Source organism: Nerophis ophidion, unplaced genomic scaffold (assembly GCF_033978795.1).
Source record: "Nerophis ophidion isolate RoL-2023_Sa unplaced genomic scaffold, RoL_Noph_v1.0 HiC_scaffold_40, whole genome shotgun sequence".
Taxonomy (NCBI): domain Eukaryota; kingdom Metazoa; phylum Chordata; class Actinopteri; order Syngnathiformes; family Syngnathidae; genus Nerophis; species Nerophis ophidion.
The window spans coordinates 558166-571973 of NW_026906962.1; the positions used below are offsets into that span (position 1 = coordinate 558166).

The window sequence follows — 13808 nt, forward strand, 5'->3', positions numbered from 1 at the left end:
GCTCTATTGCAATTTTTGAAAAAAACACAGAAAAACTGCTCCTAGGAAGAGGAAACGGATAAAACTGCCTGTAACTTCTGGTAGGAACGTCGGACAGACATGAAACAAAAACCTCTGTGTAGGTCTCACTTAGACCTACATTTTGATAGGTGGCATCTTTCAGTTAAAATCAACAGGAAGTTGGCAATTACCCCTTCAAAATAAAAGTTTTGTAAAAAGCCGTCACCTTTTTCCAGACAAAACTGCTTGTAACTTCTGTTAGGAATGTCGTAGAGACATGAAACAAAGACCTCTATGTTGGTCTGACTAAGATCGGGACTCGGGACACGGCGGCGGCGGCGGCGGCCAACGGCGGACCCGACCAACGCTGCTTGCAGCTTTAATTATTATTATTCTTTATTATTATTCCGCACCGTCGCGCCCCAACATCACCCCCTTAACATGCTTCAAAACTCACCAAAGTTGACACACGCGTCGGTCTACCGTGACACCACAACATATTAAGCAACCAAACCCCAAAAATGAAAATTGCGCTCTAGCGCCCCCTAAAAGGAAACAAAAAACAGACTGCTTGTAACTTCCGTTAGGAATGTCGTAGAGACATGAAACAAAAACCTCTGTGTAGGTCTGACTGAGATCTACATTTCCAATAAAAAATGTCTATACCCAAAATCAACAGAAATTTTGCAAAAACTCATTCAAAGCAAAATTTTCGCCAAAAAATGCTATTTTTGCCTCTTTGAGCTGCAATTTGACCCCCTTAAAATGCTTCAAAACTCACCAAACTTGGCACACACATCAGGACTGGCAGAAATTGCAATCTAATGAAAAAAAAAAAAAAAAAAACTCAAAATTGCGCTCTACCGCAATTTTTTTATAAAACACAGAAAAAACTGCTTCCAGGAAGAAAACACAGACAAAACTGCATGTAACTTCCGGTAGGAATGTCGGAAAGACATGAAACAAAAACTTCTAGGTAGGTCTGACTTAGACCTACATTTCGATAATCGACATCCTTCGGCAAAAATCAACAGGAAGTTAAAAATTGCCCCTTCAAAATAAAAGTTTTGTGAAAACCCGTCACCTTTTTCAAATCGAAACTCCTCCCAGTGCGTTTGTCGTTTCGGCTTCAAACTCGCACAGGAGAGAGATTGAACCCTTTTAAAAAAAGTGGTCGAACAAATTTTTGATAAGTTCTCCGGTTTGGATTTTACGCGCCTTCAAAAAACCCCTGCGCAAAGTTTCCTAAAAAATGTCTTTTTTGCCTCTTTAAACTGTAATTTGACCTACTTAAAATGCTTCAAAGTGCAAGTTGAAGCCCTACTATGCCAAGCAAAAGCCATTTATCAACAACATCCAGAATTGTCGATCTGTAATTTCACCCCCTTAACATGCTTCAAAACTCACCAAATTTTACACACATATCAGGACTGGCAAAAACTGCCATCTAATAAAAAACCAAACCCCAAAAATCTAAATTGCGCTTAGCGCCCCCTAGGAAAAAACCCAGACAAAACTGCATGTAACTTCTGTTAGAAATGTCGTAGAGACATGAAATAAAAACCTCTATGTTGGTTTGACTAAGATCGGGACCCGGGACACGGCGGCGGCGGCCAACGGCGGACCCGACCAACGCTGCTTGCAGCTTTAATTATTATTATTATTAGGGTCCGCCCTGCAATGGCAAAGGACATCCATGTCCTTTGCCATGCAAGGACCCTATTGAATCTGCTGCGTTTTATTCTTTCTTTCTTTCTTTCTTTCTTTCTTTCTTCCGCACCGTCGCGCCCCAATTTCACCCTCTTAACATGCTTCAAAACTCACCAAAGTTGACACACACATCGGTCTACCGTGACACCACAACATATTAAGCAACCAAACCCCAAAAATCAAAAATGCGCTCTAGCGCCCCCTAGGAAAAAAAAAAAACAGACTGCTTGTAACTTCCGCTAGGAATGTCGTAGAGACATGAAACAAAATCCTCTATGTAGAACTGACTTAGACCTAGATTTCATAATTGTACTTTCTAGGGCAAAATTCAACAGAAATTTTGCAAAACCCTTTCAAAGCAAAATTTTCGCAAAAAATGCTATTTTTGCCTCTTTGAGCTGTAATTTGACCCCCTTAAAATGCTTCAAAACTCACCAAACTTGGCAGACACATCAGGACAGGCAGAAATTGTGATTTAATGAAAAAAAAAATGTATAAAACTCAAAATTGCGCTCCACAAAATTTTTTGAATGAAACACGGAAAAAACTGCTTCTAGGAAGAAAACACAGACAAAACTGCTTGTAACTTCCGGTAGGAATGTCGGAAAGACATGAAACAAAAACTTCTATGTAGGTCTCACTTAGACCTACATTTTAATAATTGACAGCTAGCAGAAAAAATCAACAGGAAGTTGGCAATTACCCCTTCAAAATAAAATTTTTGTAAAAACCCGTCACCTTTTTCAAATCGATACTCCTCCCAGTGCGTTTGTCGTTTCGGCTTCAAACTCACACAGGAGAGAGTTTGAACCCTTCTGATTAAAAGTATAGATCAAAGTTTTGATAAGTTATAAGGTTTTGATTTTACGCGCCTTCAAAGATCCCCTGCGCAACGTTTCCTAAAAAATGTCATTTTTGCCTCTTTGAGCTGTAATTTGACCCCCTTAAAATTCTTCAAAACTCACCAAACTTGGCACACACATCAGGACTGGCAACAATTGCGAGCTGATAAAAAAACCAAACTCCAAAACTCAAAATTGTGCTCTAGCGCCCCCTAGGAATACAACACAGACAAACTGCTCCTAGGAAGAAAACAAAGACAAAACTGCTTGTAACTTCCACTAGGAATGTCGTAGAGACATGAAACAAAAACCACTATGTAGGTCTGACTTAGACCTACATTTGAATAATTAACATACTTTGGCAAAAATCTACAGGGAGCTAGATATTTTCACTTCAATACAACAACTGCATTACTTTCACAATGCATTAACTAGTGGCAGCAAGGCTTCTCCTGCCGTGGGGCTCGGGGACAGCAACCCAAGGCGCGCTCGCACCTTCGCACCCTAATTTGACCCCCTTAACATGCTTCAAAACTCACCAAAATTGACACACATGTCGGTATGGAGCGGCAGACCAACTTATTAAGCAACCAAACCCCAAACATTAAAATTGCAAGCTAGCGCCCCCTAGGAAGAGACAAAAAACAGACTGCTTGTAACTTCCGTTAGGAATGTCGTAGAGACATCAAACAAAAACCTCTGTGTAGGTCTGACTAAGACCTACATTTCCAATTAAAAAGGTCTATACCCAAAATCAACAGAAATTTTGCAAAAACTCATTCAAAGCAACATTTTCGCAAAAAACGCTATTTTTGCCTCTTTGAGCTTTAATTTGACCCCCTTAAAATGCTTCAAAACTCACCAAACTTGGCACACACATCAGGACTGGCAGAAATTGTGATCTAGTGGAAAAACCAAACCTTAAAACTCAAAATTGCGCTCTATTGCAATTTTTGAATAAAACACAGAAAAAACTGCTCCTAGGAAGAGGAAACAGAGGCGCGCTGGCACATTCGCACCCTAATTTGACCCCCTTAACATGCTTCAAAACTCACCAAATTTGACACACACATCGGTATGGAGCGGCAGACCAACTTATTGAGCAACTAAACCCCGAAAATGAAAATTGCGCGCTAGCGCCCCCTAGGAAGAGACAAAAAACAGACTGCTTGTAACTTCCGTTAGGAATGTCGTAGAGACATGAAACAAAAACCTCTATGTAGGTCTGACTTAGACCTACATTTCCAATGAACACTTCTATACCTAAAATCAACAGGAAGTTGGCAAAAACCCCTTCAAAACAAATTTTTCGCAAAATATGCCTTTTTTGCCTCTTTGAACTGAAATTTGACCCCCTTAAAATGCTTCAAATTGCAAAGTAAAGCTATACAATGCCAAGCGAAAGCCATTTATCAACAACATCCAGAAACGCAAATCTATAATTTGACCCCCTTAACATGCTTCAAAACTCACCAAATTTTACACACACATCAGGACTGGTGAAAATTGCCATCCAATAAAAAACCGAACCCCAAAAATGAAAATTGTTCTCTAGCGCCCCCTAGGAAAATAAACTGATACAACTGCTTGTAAATTCTGTTAGGAATGTCGTAGAGTGATGAAACAAAAACTTCTATGGAGGTCTGACTAAGATCGGGACTCGGGGCATGGCGGCGGCGGCGGCGGCCAACGGCGGACCCGACCAACGCTGCTTGCAGCTTTAATTATTATTATTATTATTATTATTCCGCCGCCTCTTTGAACCTTAATTTGACCCACTGACCATGCTCCAAAACTCACCAAATTTCACACACTCATCAGAACTGGCGAAAATTGCCATCTAATAAAAAACCAAACCCGAAAAATGAAAAATGCGCTCTAGCGCCCCCTACGAAAATCAAAAAACAGATTGCTCGTAACTTCCGTTAGGAATGTCGTAGAGACATGAAACAAAATCCTCTATGTAGAACTGACCTAGACCTAAATTCCCCATCAGAAAGTCCTATACCTAAAATCAACAGAAATTTTGCAAAACCCTTTCAAAGCAAAATTTTCGCAAAAAATGCTAATTTTGCCTCTTTGAGCTGTAATTTGACCCCCTTAAAATGCTTCAAAACTCACCAAACTTGGCACACACATCAGGACTGGCAGAAATTGTGATCTAATGAAAAAAAAAAAAAAAAAATCTCAAAATTGTGCTCTAGCGCAATTTTTCAATAAAACACAGAAAAAACTGCTTCCAGGAAGAAACCACAGACAAAACTGCTTGTAACTTCGGGTAGGAATGCCGGAAAGACATGAAACAAAAACTTCTAGGTAGGTCTGATTTAGACCTACATTTCGATAATTGACATCCTTCGGCAAATATCAACAGGAAGTTAAAAATTGCCCCTTCAAAATAAAAGTTTTGTGAAAACCCGTCACCTTTCTTCAAAAGTTATCTCCTCTGAGCCCGTTTGTCGTTTCGGCTTCAAACTCGCACAGGGGAGACTTTGAACCCTTCTGATTAAAAGTATAGATCAAAGTTTTGATAAGTTTTCAGGTTTTGATTTTACGCGCCTTCAAAAAACCCCTGCGCAAATTTTCCTAAAAAATGACGTTTTTGCCTCTTTGAGCTGTAATTTGACCCACTTAAAATGCTTCAAAGTGCAAGTTAAAGCTATGTTATGCAGACCGAAAGCCATTTATCAACAACATCCAGAATCGCCGATCTGTAATTTCACCCCCTTAACATGCTTCAAAACTCACCAAATTTTACACACATATCAGGACTGGCAAAAACTGCCATCTAATAAAAAACCAAACCCCAAAAATCTAAATTGCGCTTAGCGCCCCCTAGGAAAAACCCCAGAAAAAACTGCATGTAACTTCTGTTAGAAATGTCGTAGAGACATGAAATAAAAACCTCTATGTTGGTTTGACTAAGATCGGGACCCGGGACACGGCGGCGGCGGCCAACGGCGGACCCGACCAACGCTGCTTGCAGCTTTAATTAGGGTCCGCCCTGCAATGGCAAAGGACATCCATGTCCTTTGCCATGCAAGGACCCTATTGAATCTGCTGCGTTTTATTAGGGTCCGCCCTGCAATGGCAAAGGACATCCATGTCCTTTGCCATGCAAGGACCCTATTGAATCTGCTGCGTTTTATTATTATTATTCTTTCTTTCTTCCGCACCGATACTCGCATATGCGCTGTATTTTGACCCACTGACCATGCCTCAAAGCACACCAAATTTGACACACGCGTCGGTGAGGAGTTTCTTCCCAACATATTAGGGAGCCGAACCAGAAAAATCAAAATTGCGCTCTAGCGCCCCCTAGGAAAAGACAAAAAATGGATTGCTTGTAACTTCCGGTAGGAATGTCGTAGAGACATGAAACAAAATCCTCTATGTAGAACTGACCTAGACCTAAATTCCCCATCAGAAACTCCTATACCTAAAATCAACAGAAATTTTGCAAAACCCTTTCAAAGCAAAATTTTCGCCTAAAATGCTATTTTTGCCTCTTTGAGCTGTAATTTGACCCCCTTAAAATGCTTCAAAACTCACCAAACTTGGCAGACACATCAGGACTGCCAGAAATTGCAATCTAATGAAAAAAAAAAATTCTAAAACTCAAAATTGCGCTCTACAAAATTTTTGGAATGAAACACAGAAAAAACTGCTTCTAGGAAGAAAACACAGACCAAACTGCTTGTAACTTCCGGTAGGAATGTCGGAAAGACATGAAACAAAAACTTCTATGTAGGTCTTACTTAGACCTACATTTTAATAATTGACAGCTAGCAGAAAAAATCAACAGGAAGTTGGCAATTACCCCTTCAAAATAAAAGTTTTCGTGAAAACCCGTCACCTTTTTCAAATCAAAACTCCTCCCAGTGCGTTTGTCGTTTCGGCTTCAAACTCGCACAGGAGAGAGATTGAACCCTTTTAAAAAAAGTGGTCGGACAAAATTGTGATAAGTTTTCCGGTTTTGATTTTACGCGCGTTCAAAGAACCCCTGCGCAAATTTTCCTAAAAAATGTCATTTTTGCCTCTTTGAGCTGTAATTTGACCCCCTTAAAATGCTTCAAAACACACCAAACTTGGCACACACATCAGGACTGGAAACAATTGCGAGCTGATGAAAAAACCAAACTCCAAAACTCAAAATTGTGCTCTAGCGCCCCCTAGGAATACAACACGGACAAACTGCTCCTAGGAAGAAAACAAAGACAAAACTGCTTGTAACTTCCGGTAGGAATGTCAGAGAGACATGAAACAAAAAACACTATGTAGGTCTGACTTAGACCTACATTTGAATAATTGACATACTTTGGCAAAAATCAACAGGAAGCTTGATATTTTCACTTCAATACAACAACTGCATTACTTTCACAATGCATTAAATAGTGGCAGCAAGGCTTCTCCTGCCGTGGGGCTCGGGGACAGCAACCCAAGGCGCGCTCGCACCTTCGCACCCTAATTTGACCCCCTTAACATGCTTCAAAACTCACCAAAATTGACACACACATCGGTATGGAGCGGCAGACCAACTTATTAAGCAACCAAACCCCAAAAATTAAAATTGCAAGCTAGCGCCCCCTAGGAAGAGACAAAAAAGAGACTGCTTGTAACTTCCGTTAGGAATGTCGTAGAGACATGAAACGAAAACCTCTGTGTAGGTCTGACTAAGACCTACATTTCCAATTAAAAAGGTCTATACCCAAAATCAACAGAAATTTTGCTAAAACTCATTCAAAGCAACATTTTCGCAAAAAACGCTATTTTTGCCTCTTTGAGCTTTAATTTGACCCCCTTAAAATGCTTCAAAACTCACCAAACTTGGCACACACATCAGGACTGGCAGAAATTGCGATCTAGTGGAAAAACCAAACCTTAAACCTAAAAATTGCGCTCTATTGCAATTTTTGAAAAAAACACAGAAAAACTGCTCCTAGGAAGAGGAAACGGATAAAACTGCTTGTAACTTCTGGTAGGAACGTCGGACAGACATGAAACAAAAACCTCTGTGTAGGTCTCACTTAGACCTACATTTTGATAGGTGGCATCTTTCAGTTAAGATCAACAGGAAGTTGGCAATTACCCCTTCAAAATAAAAGTTTTGTAAAAAGCCGTCACCTTTTTCCAGACAAAACTGCTTGTAACTTCTGTTAGGAATGTCGTAGAGACATGAAACAAAGACCTCTATGTTGGTCTGACTAAGATCGGGACTCGGGACACGGCTGCGGCGGCGGCCAACGGCGGACCCGACCAACGCTGCTTGCAGCTTTAATTATTATTATTATTGTTTATTCCGCTCCTTCGCACCCTAATTTGACCCCCTTAACATGCTTCAAAACTCACCAAAGTTGACACACACGTCGGTACGGTGGGCCTTCCCAACTTATTAAGCAACCAAACCCCAAAAATCAAAATTGCGCTCTAGCGCCCCCTAAAACGAAAAAAAAAACAGACTGCTTGTAACTTCCGTTAGGAATGTCGTAGAGACATGAAACAAAAACCTCTATGTAGGTCTGACTTAGACCTAAATTCCATAATTGTATCTTCTGGGGCCAAAATCAACAAAAAATTTTCAAAAACCCATTCAAAGCCAAATTTTCACAAAAAAATGCAATTTTTGCCTCTTTGAGCTGTAATTTGCCCCCCTTAAAATGCTTCAAAACTCACCAAACTTGGCACACACATCAGGACTGGCAGAAATTGCGATCTAATGAAAAAAAAAAAAAATAATAATCAAAATTGCGCTCTAGCGCAATTTTTGAATAAAACACAGAAAAAACTGCTTCCAGGAAGAAAACATAGACAAAACTGCTTGTAACTTCCGGTAGGAATGTCGGAAAGACATGAAACAAAAACTTCTATGTAGGTCTTACTTAGACCTACATTTTAATAATTGACAGCTAGCAGAAAAAATCAACAGGAAGTTGGCAATTACCCCTTCAAAATAAAAGTTTTCGTGAAAACCCGTAACCTTTTTCAAATCGAAACTCCTCCCAGTGCGTTTGTCGTTTCGGCTTCAAACTCGCACAGGAGAGAGATTGAACCCTTTTAAAAAAAGTGGTCGGACAAAATTGTGATAAGTTTTAAGGGTTTGATTTTACGCGCCTTCAAAGATCCCCTGCGCAAATTTTCCTAAAAAAGATAATTTTTGCCTCTTTGAGCTGTAATTTGACCCCCTTAAAATGCTTCAAAACTCACCAAACTTGGCACACACATCAGGACTGGCAGAAATTGCGAGCTGATGAAAAAACCAAACTCCAAAACTCAAAATTGTGCTCTAGCGCCCCCTAGGAATACAACACGGACAAACTGCTCCTAGGAAGAAAACAAAGACAAAACTGCTTGTAACTTCCGGTAGGAATGTCGTAGAGACATGAAACAAAAACCACTATGTAGGTCTGACCTAGACCTACATTTGAATAATTAACATACTTTGGCAAAAATCAACAGGAAGCTAGATATTTTCACTTCAATACAACAACTGCATTACTTTCACAATGCATTAAATAGTGGGACGAAGGCGTCTTAAGCCCTGGGGCTCGGGGGCAGCAACCCAAGGCGCGCTCGCACCTTCGCACCCTAATTTGACCCCCTTAACATGCTTCAAAACTCACCAAAATTGACACACACATTGGTATGGAGCGGCAGACCAACTTATTAAGCAACCAAACCCCAAAAATTAAAATTGCAAGCTAGCGCCCCCTAGGAAGAGACAAAAAACAGACTGCTTGTAACTTCCGTTAGGAATGTCGTAGAGACATGAAACAAAAACCTCTGTGTAGGTCTGACTAAGACCTACATTTCCAATTGAAAAGGTCTATACCCAAAATCAACAGAAATTTTGCAAAAACTCATTCAAAGCAACATTTTCGCAAAAAACGCTATTTTTGCCTCTTTGAGCTTTAATTTGACCCCCTTAAAATGCTTCAAAACTCACCAAACTTGGCACACACATCAGGACTGGCAGAAATTGCGATCTAGTGAAAAAACCAAACCTTAAAACTAAAAATTGCGCTCTATTGCAATTTTTGAAAAAAACACAGAAAAACTGCTCCTAGGAAGAGGAAACGGATAAAACTGCTTGTAACTTCTGGTAGGAACGTCGGACAGACATGAAACAAAAACCTCTGTGTAGGTCTCACTTAGACCTACATTTTGATAGGTGGCATCTTTCAGTTAAAATCGACAGGAAGTTGGCAATTACCCCTTCAAAATAAAAGTTTTGTAAAAAGCCGTCACCTTTTTCCAGACAAAACTGCTTGTAACTTCTGTTAGGAATGTCGTAGAGACATGAAACAAAGACCTCTATGTTGGTCTGACTAAGATCGGGACTCGGGACACGGCGGCGGCGGCCAACGGCGGACCCGACCAACGCTGCTTGCAGCTTTAATTATTATTATAATTATTATAATTAAATGTAGCGTACTACATTGAATGTGTGGACTGCATGAATGATGCCTTCTCAGTTCTCACTCTAACGCAATTTGAGTGTCCAGAAACGCACTAAATTAATGTAATCCATTATTACTATTATTAATAAGATAAACAAGTTATCTTTTGAAGGTGTAGTCAGTAATCTGATTACTTTATCCCAGTTTAACTGTGGTGACACTATCTAAATCAGGGGTGGCCATTACGTCGATCGCGAGCTACCAGTCGACCGCGGGGGGTGTGTCAGTCGATCTCCAGCCAGGCTTTTAAAAAAGATAAACCTAAAAATGAGTGATCATCAATCTTCACCAAGACGTCACTTAAATGACATTCACGGTACCGGAGGGTCTTGTGAGATGACGCTGGCTGCTGCAAGATCATTATTATGAAAATATGACCGAGAGGAAGGCGAGAAACACTTTTTATTTCAACAGACTCTCGCGCCGTACCTTACGTCAAAACTCTAAAGGCCGACTGCACATTTCCTATCTTCACAATAAAAGCCCTGCTTCATGCTGCCTGCGCTAACTAAATACAGAGTCTCGGAAAACTGGCGTGCACAAGCGATCCCTCAGAAAGCTGGCGTGCACATCACTTGTGCACGCCAGCTTTCCGAGACTCTTATTTTGTTAGTGCAGGCAGCATGAAGCAGGGCTTTTATTGTGAAGATAGGAAATGTGCAGTCGGCCTTTAGAGTTTTGACGGAAGGGACGGCGCGAAAGTCTGTTGAAATAAAAAGTGTTTCTCGCCTTCCTCTCTGTCATTTTTTCATAATAATGAACTGGCAGCAGCCAGCGTCATCTCACAAGACCCTCGGGTGCCGTGAATGTCAATCAAGCAAGCTACGGAATTTGCCGCCAATGTTTTTCTTGTAAAGTGTATGGAAGCTGGATGAATTAGATGCCAAAAACCAACTACTTTCATGTGGTATTGTACAGAAAGGACAACTTTTTTTCTCCTCCATTTGAAAATGTGGGCGTTATCATCATTACTGTCTGATTCCAATCAATGCAAGTCATCAGAATCAGGTAATACACCAACTTATATTCTTGTCTGTATGAAAGAAAGACATCTATATGTGTTACACATGCTTGTATTATCATTAAACACATTTAACTTGTTTACAAAAATGTCTCTTTCATAAATAAATAAATATAAATGATATATATAAACGAGGTAGATCCCCTCGAGTTGGTCAATTGAAAAGTAGCTCGCCTGCAGAAAGTGTGGGCACCCCTGATCTAAATGAAAGCAACACAGATGTCATCTTTTTTGGCCAACATGTTGACTGTGCTCATGCTTCTTTTATAACGGACATGTCTCTAAAGATGAATGTGAAAATGGCAGTAATTATTGTCCACCAGCAGGGGGAGCTCATCACTAGTACTACTGCGTGGAGGCTGGCATGTGGTACATTATTTCCTGTGTGTGTATGACTTATTCAGAGGGAGAACAGCACACTTTCACATATGGCGTCTACCATTAAGGATTGCAGGAATGACTTTTAGGATGATTTTATATGAATAAGGTGGATTGGACGTTGGCCTGGGAAGACATTCCCCTGAAGGTCTTCTGCATGTGTCAGCTGGAAGTACCCTGACTGCTGTGAGGGGAAACTGATGAGATTGTGAGATCATATGTTGGTGCAGGACAATGTCTCATGTGACTGAGCAAAGCTGGACTTTTCTGAAGAATGTTTGTTTTGTCCTGTCCCGCAGACCTCAATGAAGAACATCTACCTCATGAGCAGGAGAAGGAACCACAGTCCCCGCACATACACAAGGAAGAAGAGGTACCACAGTCCCAACACATCAAAGAGGGAGGAGAGGAGCCACAGTCCCCCCACATTAAAGAGGAAGACGAGACGCCACAGACCCATAATGTTAAACTGACCCTTCACATTAAAGGGCAAGCGGAGGACCCACTGATCTTACACATCAAAAAGGAAGAGGAGGATCCACTGACCCCTCCCTTTAAGGAGCGAGAGAACACGCTGACCAATCCATCCATTTTCTACCGCTTATTCTCTTTCAGGGTCGCGGGGGGCGCAGGCGCCTATCTCAGCTACAATCAGGCAAAAGGCGGGGTACACCCCGGACAAGTCGCCACCTCATCGCAGGTAGACAGACAACATTCACACTCACATTCACACACTAGGGCCAATTTAGTGTTGCCAATCAACCTATCCCCAGGTGCATGTCTTTGGAAGTGGGAGGAAGCCGGAGTATCCGGAGGGAACCCACGCATTCACGGGGAGAACATGCAAACTCCACACAGAAAGATCCTCTGTCTGGAATTGAACCCAGGACTACAGGACCTTCGTATTGTGAGGCAAACGCACTAACCCCTCTGCCACTGTGAAGCCCACACGCTGACCCCTCACATTGAAAAGGAAGAAGATGATCCACTGACCCCTCACTTTACGAAGCAAGAGAACACGCTGACCCATCCATCCATTTACTACCGCTTATTCTTTTTCAGGGTCGCGGGGGCGCAGGCGCCTATCTCAGCTACAATCGGAGCAAGAGATCCCGCTGACTCCTCAGATTAAAGAGGAAGAGGAGGACCCACTGACCCCCTACTTTAAAGAGGAAGAGGAGGACCAAGAGGCGCCGCACATTAAAGAGGAAGAGGAGGAAGAGGGCATCAGTCAGCCTAAATGGTTGGAGGAGTTCCCAGTGACTGGTGTCCCTGTGAAGAGTGAAGATGATGAGGTGAAAGGTGAAAGTGAGGAGAGGGGAGGGGGGGAGCCTCCAAGCAGCAGCTCAACACAACACATGACAACAGAAGCTGATGGAGACCACTGTGGAGGATCACAAGCAGACAAGCTCTTAGCTCCACTATCAGATAGTGAGGACACAACGTCACACTCTCCTGACACTGATGATGAAGACTCTAAAGATGATAAGACATGTCACACTGACAACACTCACTTCACATCTTCTCACTCTCACAAAACTTTTAAATACCGTCGTAGTCTGAAAGTACACATGAGAACACACACTGGAGAAAAACCTTTTTCTTGTTCAATCTGTGGTAAATGCTTTACACAAAGTCGATATTTGAAAGTACACAAGAGAACACACACTGGTGAAAAACCTTTTTCCTGTTCAATCTGTGGTAAAGGTTTTACACAAAGTCTGAGTTTGAAAAGACACATGAGAAGACACACTGGTGAAAAACCTTTTTCCTGTTCAATCCGTGGTAAAGGTTTTACACATAGTACAGATGTGAAAGTACACATGAAAACACACACTGGTGAAAAATCACATTCCTGTTCAATCTGCAACAGAAGCTTTAGTCGACAATCAACCCTTGTAAGACACATGAGAATACACACTGGTGAAAAACCTTTTTCCTGTTCAATCTGTGGTAAAGGTTTTACACAAAGTCTGAGTTTGAAAAGACACATGAGAACACACACTGGTGAAAAACCTTTTTCCTGTTCAATCTGCAACAGAAGCTTTTGTGACCGATCAACCCTTGTAAGACACATGAGAAGACACCCAGGAGAGAAAGTGTTGAGTTGCAGTGTGTGTGGTGAAAGATTGTCTTCTAAGTACCAGTGTAAGAAACACAAGTGTGCTGGTGAGAACAGCAGCAGCAAATGAAACTGCAGGATTTGAAATAAACTGTCCAGACTTTCATTTTGACTTTCTAACAACATCAGCACATATAACATGTGTGACATTGTTGTTTGTCTAACAATCTGTTTAATATGATCTTTACATTTATAGATTAGATATTTTGTATAAGTGTTTTTTCTTACTCGAGTACATGCATTAATTTGCAACATTGTGTACTTTTATTAAAAATTGA

At 41.2% G+C, this 13808-nt stretch overlaps 2 protein-coding genes across 4 annotated transcripts in view; both read left to right on the plus strand.

Moving 5' to 3' along the window:
- Nucleotides 1–13808, plus strand: part of LOC133546744 (gastrula zinc finger protein XlCGF8.2DB-like) — a 458486-nt gene that overhangs the window by 412556 nt on the left and 32122 nt on the right. The window lies entirely within an intron of this gene.
- LOC133546740 (zinc finger protein 771-like) overlaps nt 1–13808 on the plus strand; it is a 119255-nt gene that overhangs the window by 18541 nt on the left and 86906 nt on the right. For 2 of the 3 annotated variants that reach the window (XM_061892554.1, XM_061892553.1), the window contains exons 2-3: nt 11708–12315; nt 12471–13686. The exons of the other annotated variant lie outside the window; for it this stretch is intronic. In XM_061892554.1, coding sequence (XP_061748538.1) covers nt 12186–12315; nt 12471–13600 — 1260 coding nt within the window. In that variant the 5' untranslated portion in view covers nt 11708–12185 and the 3' untranslated portion in view covers nt 13601–13686. Of the gene's footprint in view, nt 1–11707; nt 12316–12470; nt 13687–13808 lie in introns of those variants that run through there. 3 annotated transcript variants of the gene reach the window in all.